Here is a 23,042-nt window from a genome sequence, read left to right as displayed (position 1 = left end):
GAGGGGGCAGGATCAGGTATTGGAGGGGACAAGAGAGGGGTACAGAGTGTCAGAAAATCGAATAAAATATGTTACAGTGGGGGATGAGGAACTTGGGGTAGCCACTGGAGGGTCCCCGATGACAGGGAAGCAAGAGGTTCCCAGGACCCAACAGAGATGATTAACTGAAACTCCCTAAAAAGGGGAGGGAGAACCTGTAGAGATCATATTCAGAGGTTAGACAAGACCCAAGGTTGGGAGATGGGGCCTCCTACTAATCTCCAAATTTTTAACTTAGAATGGCTCCTGTTTAAAGAAAATATGAGGATAAAGTGTGGAGCAGAGACTGAAGGAAAGGCCAACCAGAGGCTGCCCCACCTGGGGATCCATCTAATATGCAGACACCAAGCCCAGTCACTATTGCTGACATTAATAAGTGCTCGGTGACAGAAGCCAGATATGGGTATCTCCCTCCCCGTGCTTCTACAAGGGTACTCCCTGACCTGCCCACTCCTGCCTCTCCACCCTGGCATTTCCTGCTAGAGCCTTATTGATACAGATTAAGATGCTTTCAGCTAACCATAAGACTGAGCACAGGGACCTCAATGGAGGAGTTAGAGAAAGCCATAAAATACAGGATATCTACACTATAATTCACAGATCCAAAGAAGCCATATAACAAGGACTGTTTAAGGGAGGATGATTGAATCTTTCTCAGAGGGGAAATAAAGTAGACATTGGAAGTGATAGAAGGAGGGAACTGGGTGGAAGAGGGGGTAGGGAGGCGAATCGAGCAGGGGAATCAGATATAGGGAGAGCAAGGGAGAGAGAAGGAAATTATCAATGTGGTGGGGACCATCTCTAGGATGTGCCAGAGACCTGAGATGGGGGAAAGAAGTTCTATGGGGGGTTACTCTAGCTGAGAGTCCTATGGGGGGGTTACTCTAGCTGAGAGTCCTAGCAGTGTGGGATATGGATCCAGAAGTGACCACTTCCTGTGGCCAGGCAGGACTCCCACTCCCTTTGGAAGGATAAGGACGACAAAGTACCTAAAGAACCTTTGAACCAAAATAACTGTCCTCTGAGAGGTTCCACCTAGCATAGAAAGAGATGCAGAGACTCATACCCAATCATTGGATGGAAGAGTTGGGGAAGGATTGAGGGACACAAAGAGGGTAGGGACTCCACAGGAAGACCAACAGAGCCAACTAGCCTGAACCCTTAGGGGCTCCCAGAAACCTAATCACCCACCAATGAGGGGGCATGGGCTGGACCTAGGTCCCCTGCACATATGTAGCAGATGAACAGCTTGATCCTCCAACAATAGGAGCAAGTACTCTTCCTGAATCTGTCTGCCTGTGGATCCTGTTACCTTACATGGACTGCCTTGTCTGGCCTCCTTGGGAGAGGATGTGCCTAGTCCTACAGTGACCTGAGGTGCTAGGGGAATTATGGATAGCTGGGTAGTGATACCTAGAGGGTAGTTCCCCTTTCCCAAAGAAGAAAGAAAGGGAGGAATGGGAGAATTCTGCATGAGGGGGTACTGGAAGAAGGAAGGCTGATATTGGAATGTAAAGTGAATAATAAATAAATAAAAATAAAATTGAAAATTAAAGAAAAATTAAAAAACCCTGTTTATTTCCCCATCACCCCTTCCCCAAAAAGATAAATAAATAAATAAATAAATAAATAAATAAATAAATAAATAGAAAGCAGTTGGCCTGAAGAGACAGCTCAGTGATTAACAGTGTTCTCCTAGAGGACCTGAGATTGGATCCCAGCACTGACATCATATGGTTCTCAAGTGTTCATAAATCCACTTTCAAGGAATCCAACACTTTCCTCTGGCCTATGAAAGCCTCTATTTATGTGTACATACTTAACACATAGACCCACATACACATCATTAAAAAGGAAGTAGTTGTCTAATTGTATATTTTTTGACAAATTTAGTTTTATAAAATCATATTTTATTTGGATTCATTCTCAAGAAGATTTTTATATCATAATAGTATTCATACCTGTACAAACTATAGTTCAATATTTTGTATGCATGTATCTATAAATGCATTTTGTAGGTATAATTTTTTGAAGAATATTATATTGGTGTACTGGTTGGTTTTGTGTGTCAACGTGACAAATGCTAGAGTTATCACAGAGAAAGGAGCTTCCCTTGAGAAAATGCTTCCATGAGATCCAGCTATAAGGCATTTTCTCTATTAGTGAACAATGAGGGAGGGCCCAGCCCATTTTAAGTGGTGCCATCACTGGGCTGGTGGTCCTAGGTTCTATAAGAAAGCAAGCCGGGGGGAGCAATCCAGCAAGCAGAACCCCTCCATGGCCTCTGCATCAGCTCCTGTCTCCACTCCAAGTTCCTGTTCTCTTTGACTTCCTGTCCTGACTTCCTTTAGTGATGCACAGCATGTGGAAGTGTACGCTGAGTAAACCCTTTCCTCCCCAACTTGCTTCTTAGTCATGATGTTTTGGGCAGCAATACAAACCCTGACTAAGACAACTGGTTATATATTTATATTGCTGTGATAAAACACCATGACCAAAGCCATTTATAGAAGGAAGAGCTTATTTGTGCCTTATAGTTTCAGAGGGATGAGTTCATCACGACCATGTTCTGGAGTATAACAGTAGGCAGTCAGGCATAGTATTGCTCCAGCAGCTGAACATTCAAATCTTCATCCACAAAGAGGAAGCAGGTATCAATGCAGAGTCTTTTTAAATCTCAAGCCTGCCTACAGTGATATACTTCCTTTAATACACCTTCCTTTAGGGTCATACCTCCTCGTTTTCCCTAGAAGGTCACCAGCTGGGGACCAGGTGTTGAAATGCCTAAAAATTATATTGGGTATGTCATTCATACCATAAATATAAGTGGAGAAAATAATTGTTAGGAATCATGAACAAAATAGTTTAATTATTTTGAGGAATGGGAAAACAAGTAAGCCATGTGCTGTCTTTTACTAAACCGCCCCTAATCACTTATTTCCATGCCCTAACCTGGGCAGTTCTGATATTTAGATTTAATCTCGAATCTTTGAGTACTGACGCTGAAGGTCTTGTTCCCCAAATGATTCTAGATCCATTAATAAATATGTTGTTGACAAATGGCTGAGTGGAAAAGGTGGGACCTCCAGGTTCCTATAGGTAAAGATGCAGGAAAAAAAATTTTTACCACCATCCTTGTGGAGGGGGATGGAACCATAGAGATGTAAGAGCCCAGATAAGTGGCCTTTGGCCATTTCCCCAACTGGCATTGGGGTAGCAGGGGAAGGATTAGGTATGCCCAGTCTTTACTAGCCAAGCATTTTGAGAATAACTGGGGAGAGAAAGAGAGAGAGAGAGAGAGGGAGAGGGAGAGGGAGAGGGAGAGGGAGAGGGAGAGGGAGAGGGAGAGGAAGAGGGAGAGGGAGAGGGAGAGGAAGAGGGAGAGGGAGAGGGAGAGGGAGAGGGAGAGGGAGAGGGAGAGTTTGTTTCTTCAATGCACAGATCCAAGCTAACTCCTGGGTGGGTGCAACCCACTAGGAACACAAGGCAGGGTAGAGAAAGCTCCACACAATACAAACCCTTCCTGTCCTTTCATTAAGGGTCAAAAGCAAAAAGAAGTACAACCAAGGACAAAACTAAGCCCACGTCTGCTCCTATGATCTCATACTAATTGACTACATGAACTTTGTTGTCTCATCTATAAAATAAAGCTGATGTAGTATACCCATCTCATTGGGTGTTATAAATAAGTTTCTGTGAAGATTCTTTTTTAATTATTTTATTCATTTACATCCCTTCCTCTCCCCACTCAGAGTTTTACCTGCTTTCCCCCTCCCCAGCTATCTCCCTCTCCTGGAGTATCAACTCTCTACAGGTTGGTGTGCACCCTCTGCCTCTGAGGCTAGACAAGGCAGCCTTCTGCTGCGTATGTACCAGGGGCCTCAGACCAGCCTATGCCCTTGTATGTTCTTTGGTTACTAAATGCATTACCTAAAAGGGTGCCTGCTGCATATCGGCTATGTTACCACCACCAGACCACCACTACTTTTAAATATCTATTAATCAATAACTCAGATTGTTTCATGGTGACATTTCCATACAGGGATGTGTCACACGTAGATGGACATGCACTCTTCCTTAAACCTTCTCTTATCTTCTCCTCTCCCCTACCCTCTGTGCTGATTCTTAATTGTCCTTCCTTCTTTACTCGTACAACTTGTATACATAGGTTGGGGGGGGGGATACTATAACACTTCTTTTTCTATTTCTGGCATATTTTACTTATCATGAAGTCCTTCAGTTCCATTCGTTTTCTAATGAAGGCATTGTTTTATGATGTTTTTATACCTAAATAATAAGGCATTTTTTACTTTAACCATATTTTCTACTCATGTTTGTATGTTGATGGTTACCTTTCAATTCCATATTTACCTTTAATAAACATGAACATTTAAGTATCTCTTTTGCATACTAACTTTATTTACTTTAGTTATATACCTAGCTGCTGATATTAGTCTCTATTTATTGTAGCGATATCATAGAATGATTTATCCTTCCCTATAATAATTGACTTTGACAAGTATACAGTAACAAGTGCTGCATTCTGAAAACCTTTTTCCCCAATTTCCGTGAAAGCTCAACACCCTTTCTGTCTGCAGTAGCACGGCTTCAGTATATACAGCCTTCACTATCCCTTTCCTGAACAAGTGTAACAGCTCCTTGGTTTGTTCCTCTTTTACCTTTCAACTTTGTTTCTTTGTTTTTGTTTGTTTATTTCTTCTTTTCTTTTTCTTTCTCCTCCTCCCTTCCTCCCCAACACACACCGCACTCTCTTCCTTCCTTCCTTTTCTTTCTTTCTTTCTTTCTTTCTTTCTTTCTTTCTTTCTTTCTTTCTTTCTTTCTTTCTTTCTTTCTTTCTCCAATTTTACTCCATTTAGTTTGAGAACCAGCTCTACAGACTGAATGATAACTCAGTCGGTTCTCAGGTAAGCAAATACCTCTTTGTGTGTATAGAAGTCTCTCCATGCTGACATTCATTGCTTTCTGATCTGCTAAATCTGGAATTTTGCAAAATTTCAGCTAAATGAGTGAGTCCATCTCTGAAAGTTTATGCCTTTTACTGTTCAACTTTTGAGTCACCGTTAGCTTTTTCTTACTCACATTGGGCCTTTCTAAATTTACCTCAGTATAGTATTATCAGTATGAATTAAAAGTGATGATTCCCACATCCAGGGACTGTGTGTCAGACCTTTCCCTCCATTCTTTTGTTTCATCTTTGCATCACCTGTGTGAAATCCACAATCCTTGCTGTGTAGTGAGTTATTGAAGATCTAGGCAGATTCAATGCTTTACCCAAGATATTTTACAAGTAAGTGGTTGAGAAATAGAATATCCAGGAACTACCAACCACATAATTTAATGTACTTGTCTATCAGACACAAAGCATGTGATTATAATATTATTCTTAGTACATATTTGAAAAAGATTTAGAAACACCAGGAAAACGTATCAAAAATATTTGGAGTGTACTGTGCATATGACCAAATAGTTTTCAAAACAAATATGCACTCATTATCTTAAAGATATATAGATTTTTGTATAAAATTAATAAACCACTTTATTACACTGTTTACTTCTTAGAAATGCTTTGTTTACTTGCATTTTCATTTAGTGTATTTTCTTTTTATTTTTTTTCTCAATAAGGCTGGGAAAAATCTCAGTGGATTAAGTATTTGCTGTGTGTTACTGTAGGACCTGAGTTCAGATCCACAGCACCTATGCAAAAGCCGTGAGCATCAGCAGAGATGGGGGAAGAACAAAGAAGAATCTCGAGGGCCTTCTGGATAAACAGTCAAGGAAATCAGAGAGCTGCAAGTTCAGTAAGCAATCTTGACATAAGAAAGAAAGATGGAAGTCAGCAAGGGAAGACTCCTGGTTTTGAATCCCGGCCTTTAGAAGTCCATGCATGGGTGCATGGACCTGCATATACACATACACAAACATACACACACACACACACACACACACACACACACACACACCCCATGCCCACCCTCACACATAGATTATTAAATAAATAAGTAGTTTTGAGCAAGATGTAGTTTATTGTAAAATATTTCAATGTACGTGGCTTGTTTTATATGAAATAAAGAAAAGCTGAAAATATAACGGCTTGCTACATGGCTCAAATAAGTAAAGGCTCTTGCTCCTAAGCCCGATGACATGGGTTCAACCCCTGAGATCCACAGATATATGGGGAGAGTCGAGTCCTCCTCCTTATATATTATCACCTAAGGTAGATACCACAGTATTATTTCAGGATCCAAAAGATAATGCACAATCCATTAGATCAATTATTTATCCATAAAGTAACCTCTGACAGAGTTGTAGCTGTCAAGATGTCTGTCTTCTTTTCTAGGAGTTTGCCTTACATGATAACTACCAACAGTGCCTCCTCCTCCATGTCCCAGCATGTCAACTTTCAAACTATGTTTGGTCATTGTGACTTAGAGAAAACAACTGAAATGCAAGCCACACGACAGCATAATATGGTCACATGTATACAGGTGTGAGTTTATTGCTCTGTGATAATTAAAATGATATTCTACCCTTTGATGGGGATTAGAAAAATCCCACCTTTCCTGTTACTGATGCTACAAAAAGGGATTTTGATTTTCCATGTGAAGACCATGGGGGTAAGAAAAGAATTATAAATCATGGAAGACCCAGAAAAGATATACTAACCTAATATTCAGTACTTGGATTGAATTGTGCCTGCCATGTGGATTATAGTGTTGGTCTTCATTTCCCCTAGCCCTGTAGCTCACACAACCTTTTCATTAAGCCCCTGAACTAGACTAGAGTTCTGGCTTAGGCCTTATTATTACATCAGCACTGTAAGCAAGGACATTCTGTGGTCTTGGCCTATCAGAGAGGACCTTGAAGATTCTTAGAGGTTCTACTTTGTGGCACTCCCAAGATAAGTATGGTCCTCTAACACTCAAGTCATCTCTGTCCAGCTGCCTTTTAAGATGCCAAGATGACTGAGGATTCTCTTCCAACAGATATTTTGGCTCACATGATAGCCATTAACAACGTGCCTCCTCCTCCTCTTCGCAGTATACCACGTGAGTGATGCTTTCATGAAGGTCCCACGCCTTCGTTACTGTTTCCAACAGCACTTGCTTCATTGTACGCCATGGGGATTTGAGAGTCAGTGGAGACAGAGGCTCTTTCTAATAGCCTGGTAATGGAAAAGCATAGCTGCGTGAGCCTGACTTTACTATACAAGGCTATTTCGACCATTTAGGTCTAAAATATTGTTTTCTTTGTAAAAATGGGGATCTTGATAAGATCTTAGGGCTTCAACAGTGTTCCTCTTCTATATAAATATCAAAATACCTCAAAGGAAGAGAGAAAGTGGAATCTTTGTGAGATTCCAGGGAACCGTAGTCAACTGTTTCTGGGAAAACCTCGTCATGTCTACCATGAGTTGGTTCTGCTGCACTGAGTGTATTTTCCATAGGGATTTCCCACTTTAAGTTTCAAAGGAGGAAGTGTCATTCTGTTGTTCTGACTGAAATATATTCCTATCTTTGCTTTCATGTTCTAGCTTTTGATTTGTTGGGTCATAGGAATTATAAATACAGAATTAAATATTTTGAAAATTATACATTGAACAGTATTTATAATTTTGTGTCATCAGTCAGCGTAAGCCCAGGAAGTTGTACTAGGGTAGTTACTAGGGTAGTATATAGGGCTACAGTCATGCAATTCTTACATGTGTTTGTGAAACACTCACTAGTAACCTACAATAGTGTCTCTGTTGAAATCTAACAATAGCTTTAGGTAACATAACATTACTCGTGATTCAGCTAAGTAAAGAATTAACTTCTCAGATTTTTCTGTCTTTCCATGAGAGTTAACTTTCAAGATAAAGTTTAAAATTCACCTATTTCCAGAGACAAGATATAAAATGCAAAAGCTTATGTCTTTTGAAGACATATATTACATATTTGTGTGTATATAATATACATCTAGACACACATAAGATATTAAATACATGTTATACAAATTATAATTATTAATTGTGATTTTGTATATTTATTCCTATAGTAAAATATTCTTACATATATTAAAATTTTTTCTATTTCTAGTTAAGTGGAAATAGGTATTCAAATAATTTTGCTTCTAAGCCACTACTGTCAGGTTTTATTTGTGGAAAAATTAAATTACACCAAGATTTTTTTTTATCAGCCCAGGAAGTATAATAGCTGGGAGTTAAAAGATCAAATTAATTTAGAATCAATGGGATGAGATGTGTGCTACCCTCTGCAGTCTCTTCCAAGGACACTTGACTTCTGTGAAGTGATTAAGAGAGGAGAGAGCGGCAGTAATTTAGATCTCAGAGCTGAATGAAACGAAGTGGAGAGCAGCAGACAGCTGCCTTCCTGGTATTCTCTGTGGTGGTTTTTAGTGGATGCTCTGTGCTCGAGTCTGCCCTTTGGAGATAAGTCCTACTTGCTTAATGGCTCGGTCTTTGTGTTAGTAACTCCAGACAGCCTACAGTTTTCCTGGGCACACTTTACTGTCACAGAGGAAGCAATATTCTCATGAGGGCTGAGAGTGAAGATGCTTTGTAGAGTGACTCACTCAACCTGTTTCATATGGGAGCAATAAAAGCGCAATATCCATAGAGACGGATGCTTGGTTAAATACCTGGAACGTCTAGCCATCTTTGTTTGCCTTGAGTTTGGCCAATAAAATTAGATTTAGGGATGCATGCTTGCTTTCTTTTTAAATATAACATTTACTGAATACTTTCTAGGGATAATTTATAAGAAAAAAAACAAAAAACAAAAACTCCTGAAGTCTGTGGTAGGCAAAGCAATGCCCAGCAATGATACCTGCGTCCCGAATTCCAGAAACTATGAATATGCTAGGATGCAGAAAAGGCAAGGGGTTGTTATGGCTACAGCTAGAATCAAGGCAGCTAAATCAGCTGCACTTGTGCTGTAAAGAATGTCAGAGACCATAGCGCACACTGAAACCTTAAGACTTGTCAGAGAAAGGAGAGGATGAGGAAAAGACTTGACTGACCACTGCCAGCTTTGGAGATGAGGGAAGACATAACACGGGGAGGCATCTAGGCAGTGTCAAGAAGCTAGAAAAGATAGAGATGAATTGTCCCCTCCTGTCTCAGGAGTGTCCCAATCCTGCTGAGAACTTAATGCTAGCGCAGTGACCTACTTCCGATTTATGATTTCCAGAGCTGTAACCCTTCACATTGGCGATCCAGAATTATTTCTGGCAATCGCTACAAGGACAAGAAACAAAACCATACAAACTCTCTCTTACAATTAAAGGTAAAGAGGCTAACATCGTCTAGTAGGAGTCCCAATGGGGAAGGGTGGATGCTGCCCTCATGGTGGTATAAATGAACCCTAATCATAAAAACCTCAGCCTCAAAGTCTGTAGAGACATCAATTGCATTCTGCATTTTGTCTGCTAAGCTCCTCCCAATTCAAAGGGCTCCGCATATCGCAGCTCTTTAAGCACTGGTCTGGTTCTCCTCGCCTGTGAAATTATGACTCCCAGACAGAGCATGCAGACCAGCCTCCCGAGATGATTTCAGGCTTGGTTTTCATTTCCGTTTGGAACTTTCACCTCTTCCCTCTATGCAGTCGTCATCTTGTGATTCAGAATTCTTCGCAGCTTGATAAGCCTAGGAAAACGAGTTTTCTCACGAGCCAAGCAATTTTTTCACCTTTTATTCTAGATGAGAATTACTTCAAAGACCTTACAGAGGAAGGAGTATATTTAGTGGTTTTCCCACCTGCATGAAATTACGGATGTTGGAAGCACTCACGTTGACCTACTATTACAAATCTTGACGCAAACGAAAGGGAAAACATGTTAGTGGAACACAGGAGGCTGCCTTCCCCCTTGCCTTGCAGTTATGAGTATGGTCTAGTGAGCTTTGTTATTGTTAATATGATTCTCCCCCCCCCATTTCTCTCATACTTCTTGGGCTTATCTTTCTGAAGAAGGTTTTAAAAATAGCTTGCATGCTTATTTTTAGCTCGTCTGGGAGGAATTAGTGCAACAGTGCTCTGCTTTGGCAGTATCCAAACCACTTAAAGTTCGCAAGACATTTGCAGGCTTATGTTACTGCTTCTCACTTATTAGGATACAGAAGGGAAATAAATGAGTTCGAGACTCCAGATATTTTAGAGAACGCAGAAGTGAGATGGTTTTCTATGCTCTTTTCGTCTTATAGTGGGCGTTTACTGAAAGCCTGGAAATATCACACTGTCATTCTTAGGACTGCAAAGGCATTTCCTGTAATTTGAGAGTTCCTTAATAGCTAAAGATTAAAGGAGTCTCCAAATAGGTATTGAGAAAAGCGAGTGGGGATGATTTTAATATCTTAAACCCTTTAGACCCCTTGAGGCACAGATTGGGGTCGGGGGAGCAGAAGCAGAGGGGTCTGCCAGTAGAGAGAAAATCATAGAAGTTCATTGTAATGCTTAGCGCTGAAAAGAAAATGAATGTAAAAGAAGCAAGGATGAGTTCAGAAGTTCCAAGAAGACAGAAAAAGAAAAGATGGTTGATTATTTATGTGTTTCTCTGCACTTGGAAAACTTTGGTAATGCCAGGAGACAACTTAGAGAACGAGGCATGCATGGGAAGGTTTTTAAAATTATTTTTCAGATTAAAAACAATACAACCCTTTGCTGTTAATGGCACTGAGGACTGCTGGGCATTGCATTGGAAGAGAAAAACCAAAAAGGAAGCTGGGCAATGTGGCACAGGCCTATCTCTAATCCCAGCTGGAATCCTGGAATTTCAGGTAGAAGGCACAATGATTTGGCTGGGCTAAACACCAAAGCCTTGTTTAAAGAAAAAATCCTTTCTAAAATAATTGCAATTGTTACATCTATCTCAATAAACACATATCTTTGTTAGACAATCTTGAGGGGATTTTAAATAAATGCTTAATTTTTGAGAATTTCATATTGGAATATTGAATTTACACCACTCCCCAAACTTCTACTGTTCACCTATTCCTTTTCAAATTAATGACCTTTTCTTAATTGTTGTTTTATACAACACACATGCACACACACACACACACACACACACACACACACACACCAATAAAAAATCAATACACAAACCTAGTGAATCCGTTTGGTAATGTTCAGATGTACTTGTGCTTAGGGCTGAGCACCTTGACTGGTTACCTTATCAGAGGGCTCATTCCCTGGATGCGTTCATTCTTAGCAGGTATTGATTGCCTATAGCTCTCATCTGAGGGTAGGGCCTTGAGAAATTAATCTATCCTACCATGTGTCTATTGCTTAGGCAGCCATATTGTTGAGGTTTCTTGGCTGCAGCTTCCTGCCACATACCGAAGACTCTGTCTTGCAGCAAACATTCTTAGTTCTATGACTCTTAGAGTTTTTCCATTTCCTAGAGTTTCACTGAATCTTGAATAGATGGGTCACGTTGGAAATGGATCATTTTGGCTTGGGCACACAGTGAGCACTGATTCTCTGCATTTCATTAGTTGTGGATCTCTGTAGTCCTCTTTCAAAGAGCAAAAAGAGTTTTGATGAGTGAGAGGTACTCTTATCTGATTGTATAAAGATTGGCTTTTATAATAAATTCCATGAATTTCAACTTGAGCATAATCATGCCTGAACAGAAATGGTGAAGAAAATGAAAATATTTGCAAGTCACATGTGTCTACTAGGTGCCAGTCTGGGTGTCCCTGAGGTATGCTACTATTGTGTCCTCAGTTTACCTCGGAAATTAGAACTTTGTTATCAGTACTATTGTCATGTCAGTCCCTCAGCCAGGTGGATCCAGCCTCTGTTACTCAACCTCTGGTCTTCCTTCCAATCCATAAAGGGAACAAAATACTTATTTTGTAGAATCATTAAAAGAAATTGGTCACATTAGTTTTGGTCACATTAATAATCTTGTAGCTTAGGGTTCTTCTGTTCTCCACATCTTAGCTTATAATTCATTTCCTCTAATATTATATTTATATCTTTCATGATGTGGCCAAAATCTACCACTGCATCCTACTTTTTATGCTTCTGTTGATACAATATTCTTTTATGGCTAAAATGATGATTATCATCCCTTAAATCTGTCAATACTGGTGCTTGTGAAGGGATGATTGTGCTACAGACATAGGGGGAATTCTCATGTTTAATTAGACATTTGAATGCTCACAAGAGGGGTATATGAGTACAGGAGAATGGAGAAGCTCTCCAGCAGGCTGACTTCCCTAGAAAATGTCTTCTCAAGATGATGGACTATATATATATATATATATATATATAAGCTAAAATAAAGCCTTTTCTCACTCCCAAAGTTGTTCTTTGGTCAGTGGCATATCATACTAATAGAGAGCAAATCTGGACATTTGATTACAACGCGAGAGAGTTTGGCTCCCAGCAGTCTGTTGATTGTATATTTTTTCATATCTCCCTAGGAAAAGCCACACACAGTTTTGAGGTACATACATGACTTGCCAGCATTTCATCTCATTTATACATGTCTCTTCAGTGTTGACTGATATTTTCACTGTTCATAGGATTTTCATATATATATACATATATATATATGAAACTACATAAATATGAATATATATACTTTTGCTGCCTATGATGTTGTTGTTGTTGTTGTTGTTGTTGTTGTTATATACAAGAAAATATCTCTCTAACCCAAATGGTTGCAGCTTTTTCTCCAGTCCACCTACTTTAGGGTTTTTCAATTTCAGGTTTTGTAATTAAATCTCTAATACATTTGAGCTGTTTTTTTTAGTACCATGTTGGGGGAAAAGGTCCAAATTTCTCTCTTTGTTTCTTCTTTATGGGGATATCTACTTTTTCCATTACCAATACCTGAAAAGATTGTCTTTTCTAAATTTGTGTTCTCAGGAACTTTGTTGAGAGTTAACTAAAGGTAAATGGATGGATTTTTTAAAACGTGGTTCTGTTTACTGCTATGTCTATTTTTACAGCAGCATTGTGCCATTTTGATTATAAGCTTTTTGTAAGATTTTTCTTTTGGAATGAGCTTTCTTCTTTTCACTATAGATTGATTTGATTGTGAAGAGTCTTTTGTTGGTGCTCTGTATGAATTTTAAGATTGATTTTCTATGCTGGTAAAAAATAACATTCGGATTATTGTAGGGTTGCATTGAATCTTTAAATAGTATGGGGCAGTATGGACATTTAAGAAGTATTGATACTTTCCAAGGATACAGGATTGGATTTTTAAAGGGAAGTGTGATAGGATATTTTATCCTCTTATATAGCATTGTTTTTACTTAATAATAACCTGCTATCATCCTATATAATAGGAATATCTTTTATTGATAACATTCATTATACTTTACTTATATTAAAGGTTGTATATTTGAATGTGGATGTAAGAAAACTCTTGCATATAATTTATTGAATAGTTATCCATTCTTTAAACCTGACACTTTGATTGCTGTTCAAATCTGTCCACAGTGATGTGATGTTAGAGAAAGAATGGAAGGCAGAAAAGGCTAAGTTAAAGAAAATGTTTGCTTTCTTTCCTTCTGTTTCTTGTTTTGTATGGATCAGCCCTGTTTTCTTTTTTCTATCGAAGCAATAAATATACAGCATCCAAACAGTTTAGTAATTCAGCTCCTTCCCCTGGCTTCTTCAAGAAGAATGTGGTAGCTACCTCCTGGGTGTTACTTGGTGTTTCTGTTTGTCTCTTCTATTCTGAAATACTTGTCTGACAAGTCTGCATCAGCTGCATATATTAAAATAACTTCTGTGTTTCCTATCTCCTGATCACTGGAGACTAACTGATAAAAATGATAATTTGTTTTTAGCTAGTTTTGTTGTTTCAATCAGATCATCATACCATGCGTGGTTTAAGTATTATTAGTCTTTCAAAATTAGTATGGAAGGAATGGCTTTATTATGGTATTATGTTATATAATATATATATAATATATATATATATATATATATATATATATATATATATATATATATTTGATCTTCTGCCTGGACTTAACTTTCCTGCTCACTCTGTCTGGACTCCTTTTTTCCAGCATAGTCCTCCATCTGCCTACTTAGCTCCTTTTTTTCTTCCCTGGCCTCACGCAAGACTATTCCCTCTCGTATCCCTCTGTGCTTTCCTAAATTATATCCTTATACTCATATATACATAATAGACACATTAAAATCCGAGATCCACATATAAGCATATAAGGAAAAAGTTCAGTTTGTCTTTTTAAACCTGATTTGTTTAGCATGAGGATTTCTAGTTGTATAATATTTTTTTACAGATACAATGATGTCATATTTTCATGACCAAATAAAATTCCATTGTGAATACATAACCTACTTTATCTATTCCTCTGTTGGCGAACGTCTAGCTGTTTTTCACGGTCCATTAATAACGCAAATGTACAGTCGTCTTTGTGGTGGGACTTTGAGTCCTTTGAGAGAACATTCACAGGAAAGATTGTGTCAGCACCGATGGATCAGAGTTATAGCTGCACCCTGCCACCCTCATCAGCTTAAGCTCTCCTAGACTTTTAAGGACCTCAACTCAGGCCAAATAGGGGTTTGTGATTTGATGATGAAAGAGAATTCAGAATTATCTGGTATAGTGAATCAGAGCATGAAGGTTCAAAGGAAGATAATCAGAAAAAGGAAGGCATACTCAAGTGTGGTACAAAATTTTCCAAGGAGAGCAAGCTATTACGTAAGCATTAGTCATATATACCATTCTGGTGGCTCCATCTCAAAAATTGCTAAAAAAACAAAAACAAAAACAAAAACAAAAGCAAAACAAAAAAATAACCACCCTTTTCTCCTTTTTGTCTCTTTTTCTGGTAAGAGAGACATGTCAGGGGGCTCCAGAGACTCATCAGCTGAAATTATAATCTGGTAACGTGAAGGCACGTGAAGGCAGACACCATCGTGTTTGCATCAGGGGTTAAGTGAGATTCCTTGTGACAGTTTAGAAAATTATAGGTTCACAGTGGGGAAGCGAAGGGACCACAAACAGGTGTTAATTGTGCAGGAGTTCCAGGTGAAAAGGCTTCAGTGAGACTAAAGTGGGAGCCTTCTCTCTCTCTCTCTCTCTCTCTCTCTCTCTCTCTCTCTCTCTCTCTCTCTCTCTTCCCACAGCCCCCAAGTGTCTTCTGCTTTTTCTCTCCTGGCTCACTCATAGCAGGACTGTGTGGCTTGGGTTTTTGAGAAACCTCAGTGCTGATTTCCAGAGTGGTTCCACCAATTCACACGTCAGAAGTGGTTACAGCTTCCTCTTTTGCCAACATGCACATGCTTACCAGCAGGAGCTGCTATCTGTATTTTGTTTTCTTCTTTTTCTTTTTTTCTTCTCCTTCCTTCCTTCCTTCCTTCCTTCCTTCCTTCCTTCCTTCCTTCCCTCCTTTCCTTCCTCTCTTTTCTTTCTATTTTGGTGTTTAAAATACATTTTTAATTAAAAATAGTACAATTTGTTCTGGGATGCATAGTTACTGACAAATGCATAACCACCATTTTATTTTCTAACCTTCATTGCAAGCAAGATATAAAACAAGGGGAGACAGGCATGGTGGGGCACACTCTCAATCCTAGCACCTAGGAGGCAGAGGCAGGAGAATCTCTGTTTTTGAGACCACTCTGGTCTACAGATGGGACAGCCAGGGATACATAGGAAAATCCAGTCTTGGAAATCCTAAACAACAACAAACCCAAAACCAAACCAAACTAAAACAATGAACGAAATGATATAGCATAACTCCATTGCTTTCTAAAGATCCAGTAACCAATTCTGTGTAGTCAATCATTCCTCCCTGTCCCTCAGGCTATATGACTGAATGATTTGGCCTCTCCCATTAGAGCTTTGCTATTTCTGAAGTTATATATTTTGAGTCACAGTCTTTTCAATCTGGTTCTTTTACTTACCATTATTCATTTGAAACTTCTTTCTAAGTTGTATGCATAAATAGTTCATTCTTTTTAATGTGTTTTAATTGCAATCCGATTATATAATTTTCTCCCTTCCCCTTCCCTTTCCTTCTTTCAGCCCCTTTCTGCTGTTCTCCCTAATACCCTCCCATGACCCACTCTCTCAAGTTCATGGCTTCCTTTTCTTTTAATTTAGTGTTAAGTCCATATATACGTGCATGCATCTATATTTAGGCACAATTATGTAGAAACACAACCTTCTCAGTTATTTTCATCGTTTTTTCTTTCTTTCTTTAGACAGCATCTCACTCCGTATCTCTGGATGGCCTAGGTGTGCACCACCATGTTGGCTCATTTGTTTTCTTGATGGTAGCCATTCTGCTGGGGTGAAATAAAATCTTAAATCAGTTTCACTTTGTAGTTACCTAAAAGATGAGGATTTTAAATACTTTAAACATGTTATTAGCCATTAGTTTTGTATGTTTTGAGAAATAGCTGACCAGTTCATTGATCCACTTATTGATTGGAAGAATTGAGTTTCACTTTAAGTTTTCAATATATATCATATTGTCTTATGGGCATGTCTATTCAGTATCTGACTGGTTGATAATAGTGGTAGGAGCTTCCAGACCAATGTATGTGGTATAAAGCCTGGACAGGAGGCCTGGCCTGTACAGAAAGATGTGTAAAGCAAGCCAGACGAGCAAAGCTAGGAACCAGAGTTCTACCATAGTTGCTGTTTTAATTCCTGGATTCACTTTTCTGCCTTGAGTTCATGCCTTTCCTTCCCTCAGTGATGGATTGTGATCGGGAAATGTAAGCCAAGTAAATTATTATTATTTTTTACATGTTGATTTTGGTTGGTGTTTTTATCAATAGAAAGCAAAATGGGATGTTGGAGTCTCTACATGTCTGTTTTCTGTTGGTACCATGCTGTCTTTGTGTCTATAGTTTTGTAGTATAATACCCTGGAACTGTTCTTTCTTTTGGGAACTACTTTGGTTATTTAGGGCCTTTATATTTCCTAATAAACTTTAAATTATTAGGATATGTTTCCTAATGTTTTTATTATTTGTTTATAGAACATTGATGGCCAGGCTGTGTAGATTTATTTATATCCTGAAACTTCATTGACATTATTATTAGGTCTAAGATTTTATTTACATAGTAATCCAAAATTTCTACATGTTCATTTTAAAAAAAATTGTTTGCTGTTGGGCTTATTCCTCTGTTTTACATTTGAGTTCCAACGGATTTTACTCTACTTGATCATTCTACTTAAAAGTCTTTCCATTAAATTTTCTCATTGGGTTATTGAGGTGTTCTTTAGTTACATATTCGCTTAAGCTTGAGTTCTCATTATTTCTCTTTATTCATTTCTGATTTTAAAGTTTGAATTTTCTTTGCCATTTTGTTCAGCCATATATTTTATTTTCTTGGACAGCACTCATCTATTTATCATCATATTGAAGAAGCTCATTGAACTGTTTGTGCCTTCTTTAAACTCCTTGAATTCTTTGAAAACAATATTTATTGTCCATGGAAATAGCCAGTGTTCATCTAGGTAATTTTCACGAAAGAATGTTCCTATAGGACTAATGGATATAATGATATTCTGTTATCGTCATTCATAATTTTGTTTTTACAATTTCACTTATATTCATATGAGCTTTCTTTATCTGAGTTTCTGATGTAAGAATCTCGCTTGCGGGTTGGGGATTTAGCTCAGTGGTAGAGCGCAAGGCCCTGGGTTCAGTCCCCAGCTCCGGAAAAAAAAAAAAAGAAAAAAAAAAAAGAAAAGAATCTCACTTGCTTTAGATTGAACCAGTGAATGAGATTTGTGGCTGGATCTAGGCCAAGAAAAGCTGGAACATTATCTGATTAGACCAGGAAAAGACATCTGAACTATATCTCTAGAGCTACACTTTAGGGTGAGGAAAGGGAATGGAGTAGAGGGAGGATTAGAAGAGGGAGGGACATAATTACTGACAAAGGTGCATTGTGAACAAAGCAGGCAGGTTTGCAGGCATCAGCCAGAGCTAAGCCTATAGACGAAGAGATGGAGACAGGCAGAGAAAGAAACGGGGGAGGACCGGAGCCATTTTCCAGGCAAAGGAGAGTCAGAAACAAAACTGACTTGAAGACTATGTTTACATGGTTACTATGTTAGTGGGACAACTAAAGCAGCTGGTAAATAAGCAGAATTCAAGGTCCATGAATTTGGAGATAGGCCTGCCTAAGTGGTTTATTTGTTGTGTCAGATGCCTTGTTTATTCAATATTATTTGAAAGAAGATTAAATTTGGAATTTCATAAGAACAATAAAAAATAGATAATAGATGTAAATAAGTTCCTTATTGATCATTGACAAAGGTACAGTGAATGAACTCTCAACATGCATAGGGTTATTGATACCTTATATTTTTTCCCTAGATTTGAACCTCTGATCTAAGTATATAAAACTATTTGATCATGCTTATAATCCTTTAATATTCTCTTTTCACTTTCTTTTTAATACTACAGTCTCCACTGTTTGCTCGTTACTGTAGAAGGGGAACAAGTTTGTTAATATTTCTGGTTTTATTACTACCAAACTCCTTACTTATGAGCTGATAATTATATTAAGAAAGGTTTAATTATTAGTGTGCACAGAAACCTTTTAAAGAGGTCTCACTCTTCTGTTTTTCAACTCGCCATATTCTGACATTTCCACAGGGTCATTGTGACATTTTCTCAATGGCTCCACGCTTTCACCTCACCGAGAGTTAAAAAGATTTGATTAAAATCTCTCTCTTTATAAGGAAACAAATTAATAGATGTGGAATGTTAGTGATGTTTCTTAAATGTGTGTATGTTGGCTTCTCTATTGGCAAAATAAAAATGTGTTTTGAGACTCAGTTTTATCACAGTAGCTTTATTTTTACTGTGTACTTTAAAGCATATGGTGTGTATCTCCACAGTAAACTACTTTTTTTTATGATTGTTAAATATAAACTGTTTTTCTGAGTTTTCTTTGAGGGTTGAGTAAATATCTCTCTAGCAAAGAAACCAAACAACCAATCAAACAAACAAACAAAATAAAATGAAAGACTCCAACCAACCAAACAACAACGTCAACAACAACATAACAACAATAACAAAACAAAACCAGAAGTTGTTTACTGTGTGTGACCAACTTTTATTAGAACAATATAGTCTATGCATGCTTACTTTGATATGTGACAAAAGTAAGAAACTACATTTTCTGAAACAAACATTTTTCCATCTTAATAATATTCAGTGGTCATGTGCCCAATATGACAATAGAAAGATATTTGATTGCACAGTGAGTTTCTAGTGTGGGATTAATTTACTGCCATCTGCTTCAAACCCTTTTCCACATGTACTCTGGTTAAAATCTTTGATTTTAACCTCATTATAAGGTTAGGCCCCTGCTGCTTTTGTCAAAATCTGGGCTAAAGCATTTCAGGAAGGGAAAAACAAGACTAGAAAACAAATGTATACTTTTTAGCTTTTTCTTGTTTCATTCCTGATTTGATGAATAGAAAAAAAAATTAACATCTGCTCTATTCAATAGTTGCAGTTTCACATTGAAACATTTAGTCTTTTTATTTTTAAGCAATTTGTTTGACAATAAATAGTCCAGTAAGGGCACCAGTGGAAGGGGAAGCTCTTGGTCCTACCAAGGCTGGACCCCCAGTGAACCGGATTCTTGTGGGGAGGGAGGTAATGGGGGGAGGATTGGGAGGGGAACACCCATAGAGAAGGGAAGGGGGAGGGGTTAGGGGGATGTTGGCATGGAAACTAGGAAAGGGAATAACATTTCAAATGTAAATAAGAAATACCCAATTTAATAAAGATGGGGAAAACAAGAAAACAAGAACAACAACAACAAAAAAGCAATTTGCTTTGAAAGATAATATCTATTACATGGTTAAAACTCTTCATGTAAACACCCTTGTAACAAACACTGCTAAGAGCCGGCTCAATAACAAAGACATATGCTGATGAATTAAGTGTTCTATAAGCCTGTAAGTGCTTTAAAAGTCAATTCTGTTTTTGAACTTACTGGGCTGTTCCAAACTAAAGAGTGGAATTTTGAATTCCTGGTAGCTCTTTATCGTACAAGTTTTTTTTTTTAAGAAAAAAACGTAAAATATTACTTTTTCTTTATGCTCTTATGCATTTTTAGATATTTGTTTTCTTTTGATTAATTAATTAATTAATATATATTTTAAATTTTCCCCTCTTCGGGTTCCTCCTTGCAGAGTTCTCCCATTTTCCCTTCCCTTCACTTCTGAGACTGCAGCCTCCACACCCTGTATCTCGCCCCCCTATCCCTAGAACCTCAAGTCTGTATTGGGTTAGGCGCATCCTCGTCTCACTGATTCTAGATATGGCAGCCCTCTGATATATTTGTGTTGAGAGTCTTGGACTAGCCCGTGTATACTCTTTGGTTGGTGGCTCAGTCTCTGGGAGCTCCCAGGGTTCCAGGTTAGCTCACACTGTTGGTTTTCCTGTGGCGTTCTGTTTGACGACCTTTGATCCTTTCCCTAACTCTTCCATAGGGGTCCCCAACCTCCATCCAATGTTTGTCTGTGGGTGTCTGTATCTGTCTCAGTCAGGTGTTAGGTAGAGCCTCTCAGAGGGCTACTAGGCTAGGTTCCTATCAGTAAGAACAACATAGCATCATTAATAGTATGAGGGATTGGTACCCACCCATACGACAGGTCTCAAAATGAACTAATCACTGGTCGGCCATTCCTTCGGTCTCTGGTCTATCTTTGCCCCTACATTCCTTTTAGACGGGGTCAAAAGTTTCATAGGTGGGTTGGTGTACCAATCCCTCCACTGGGGATCCTGTCTGGAGGAGGTCTCTTCAGATTCCATATCCCCCATTGTTGGGCGTATTGGCTAAGGTCACTTGCATTCACTACTGGAGCCTCCCTCATCCCATGTCTCTGGGATTTTCTAGAGAATCCAACCCCCCACCCCCACCACAGGTAGCTGCATATTTCCATTCAGTCTTCTGGTCCTCTGGGACTCTCTGCTGTTTCACTCATGCCTGCCCCTGCTCCTTTATTCTCCTTGCCCTTCTCTCTCCCATCTAGGTGGATGGAACTAGAAAATATCATCCTGAGCGAGGTAGCCTAAACCAAAAAGGACATGTATGATATGTACTCACTGATAAGTGGATAACAGCCAAAACATTCAGAAAATCCATATATAACCCACGGACTCAAAAGAAGTTAAATAAGAAGGAAGGCCCAAGTGAGGATGCTTCAGACACACGTTAGAAGGGGGAACAAAATAGTCATGGGAGGCAGCAAGTCTTAGTCTACTTTTTTGTTTGTTTGGTTTTTAATTTAATTTTTTACTTATTCATGTTACATCCTACTCACTGCCCCTTCCAGGTCACCCCCTCCCATAATCCTTCACCCCTCCTAACTCCCCTTCTCCGATGAGCAGGCACTGCAACCCCCATGCCCCAGTATATCTCTCACTCTGGTCCTTCAAGTCTCTCCTAGGGTTCCTCTCCCACTTCGGCCAGACAAGGCAGCCCAGCTGGAAGAATATATCCCACGTGCAGGCGACAGCTTTTGTGATAGCTCCCATTCCAACTGTTCAGGACCCACATAAAGGTCAAGCTTCATATCTGCAACATATGTGCAGGGAAGCCTAGGTCCAGCATCCGGATGCTCTTCGGTCAGTGGTTCAGACTCTGAAAGTCTCAAGAGTCCTGGTTAGTTGACTCCCTGTTGGTCTTCATGTGGAGTTCCTATTCTCTTATGGGCTACAATCCTTTCTCCTATTCTTCCATAACAGTCCCCAACCTCCAGCTACTGTTTGGCTGTTGTGGGTGTCTGTAACTAAGTCAGTACAGCAACTCTTATTCTTAAATTCTTTATTTTGGAATTTTTTCTTCTTCCTTTTCCTCTCAAAGCTCTCTCCCTCAATCTCTATGGCAGCCCCCCCCCCCATCTACATAACTCATTGAAGTTATTACTGAGTCTGCTCATCGACCATATTAGAAAAATGGACTAATGTGTCCTTAATACAAGTCTCCTCCTAATCCATGTGCTTAACATTATGGATATGTGCTTATCCATTATGACTAACATTTTATATCATTCACACCGAAAGTAATCGTATGTCAAATATTTTACGTATAACAAAGCTTTATTTTGCTTCATTCGAAGTAATTCTATATGACATCAAAACTAAAACACACAGTCTTCTATCAGCTAAGGTTTACCTGAGAAATATGGGTAGGGAAGTCCATAAATCTTATGAATAGTAATTCTAGATCTAATAAAAGCTATGATGTTCAAAGAGCAATACATTTTCTGCTTGAATTCCTCTTATTTTATTTCCACACTTAGAAAACAGTGATGTTTAATTTTTTAGTCATTCAGGGTTTATACCAAACCTAGTTTGTACATACTAATTCTTCATGATTAAAATATGGTCATTGGAGGACTTTTAAAAAGCGTGAAAAGTGTGTTAAATTATTTTCTCTACAACCTCTCAATAAGGAATGAAATAATAGGTGTAAGTTAGTATTTATTAGTGTATTTCATTTCACATTTCTAATAACATTTCTAACAACATTGATTGTTCTGGAATAATCAGAGAGCTTGTGAATACACATCACTCTGAAGACATCCTCCACTCATTGTACTTAACACCTTGTTTGAAGGAGTCTGCTCATTATGGCATTGAAAGGGAATTACAGTTAATTCACTTCTTGGATGTGAGCAGAACTTTTATTTCTTAAGCAGTCTTTTGTGATTTTCTCAATTGGAAATTGATTCTACATGTTGCAAAACTCTTTGCAGAATGAGCATCAATGATAGTTTCTAACATGGTCTTGAGTAGCTTGGCATGGCTAGGACTTTATCAGAAACAAATGAGAGAGGAAAGAGACAGGAAGAGGGAGAAAATGAAAGGAGAAATATAAGGTACCAGGAGAACTTTCTTAGTACTTTGTCTAAAGTAGTTCTGAGATCAGTTTGGATCTTAAAGATCTTGGCAAATAATTCTGAAGGACATCCTTTATTCCAGAGAAATTAAATTATTA

At 38.6% G+C, this 23,042-nt stretch overlaps 1 protein-coding gene across 11 annotated transcripts in view; it reads left to right on the top strand.

Annotated features, from left to right (window-relative positions):
- The first annotated feature begins 6,568 nt into the window (after positions 1-6,568).
- The window catches only part of Cnbd1 (cyclic nucleotide binding domain containing 1), a 354,753-nt gene continuing 338,279 nt past the window's right edge, over positions 6,569-23,042 (top strand). For 6 of the 11 annotated variants that reach the window (NR_197179.1, NR_197181.1, NR_197180.1 and 3 more), the window contains 1 exon segment: positions 6,955-7,106. Coding sequence is in view for 4 of the 11 variants with exons in the window: in NM_001431268.1 (NP_001418197.1) it covers positions 7,019-7,106 (88 nt within the window). In the remaining 7 variants the exon portion in view is untranslated. 11 annotated transcript variants of the gene reach the window in all.

This window comes from Rattus norvegicus, chromosome 5 (assembly GCF_021556685.1).
Source record: "Rattus norvegicus strain SHRSP/BbbUtx chromosome 5, alternate assembly SHRSP_T2T, whole genome shotgun sequence".
NCBI classification, from domain to species: domain Eukaryota; kingdom Metazoa; phylum Chordata; class Mammalia; order Rodentia; family Muridae; genus Rattus; species Rattus norvegicus.
The sequence above is the reverse complement of the archived record's forward strand: the minus strand, read 5'-3'. Positions and strand labels throughout refer to the sequence as shown.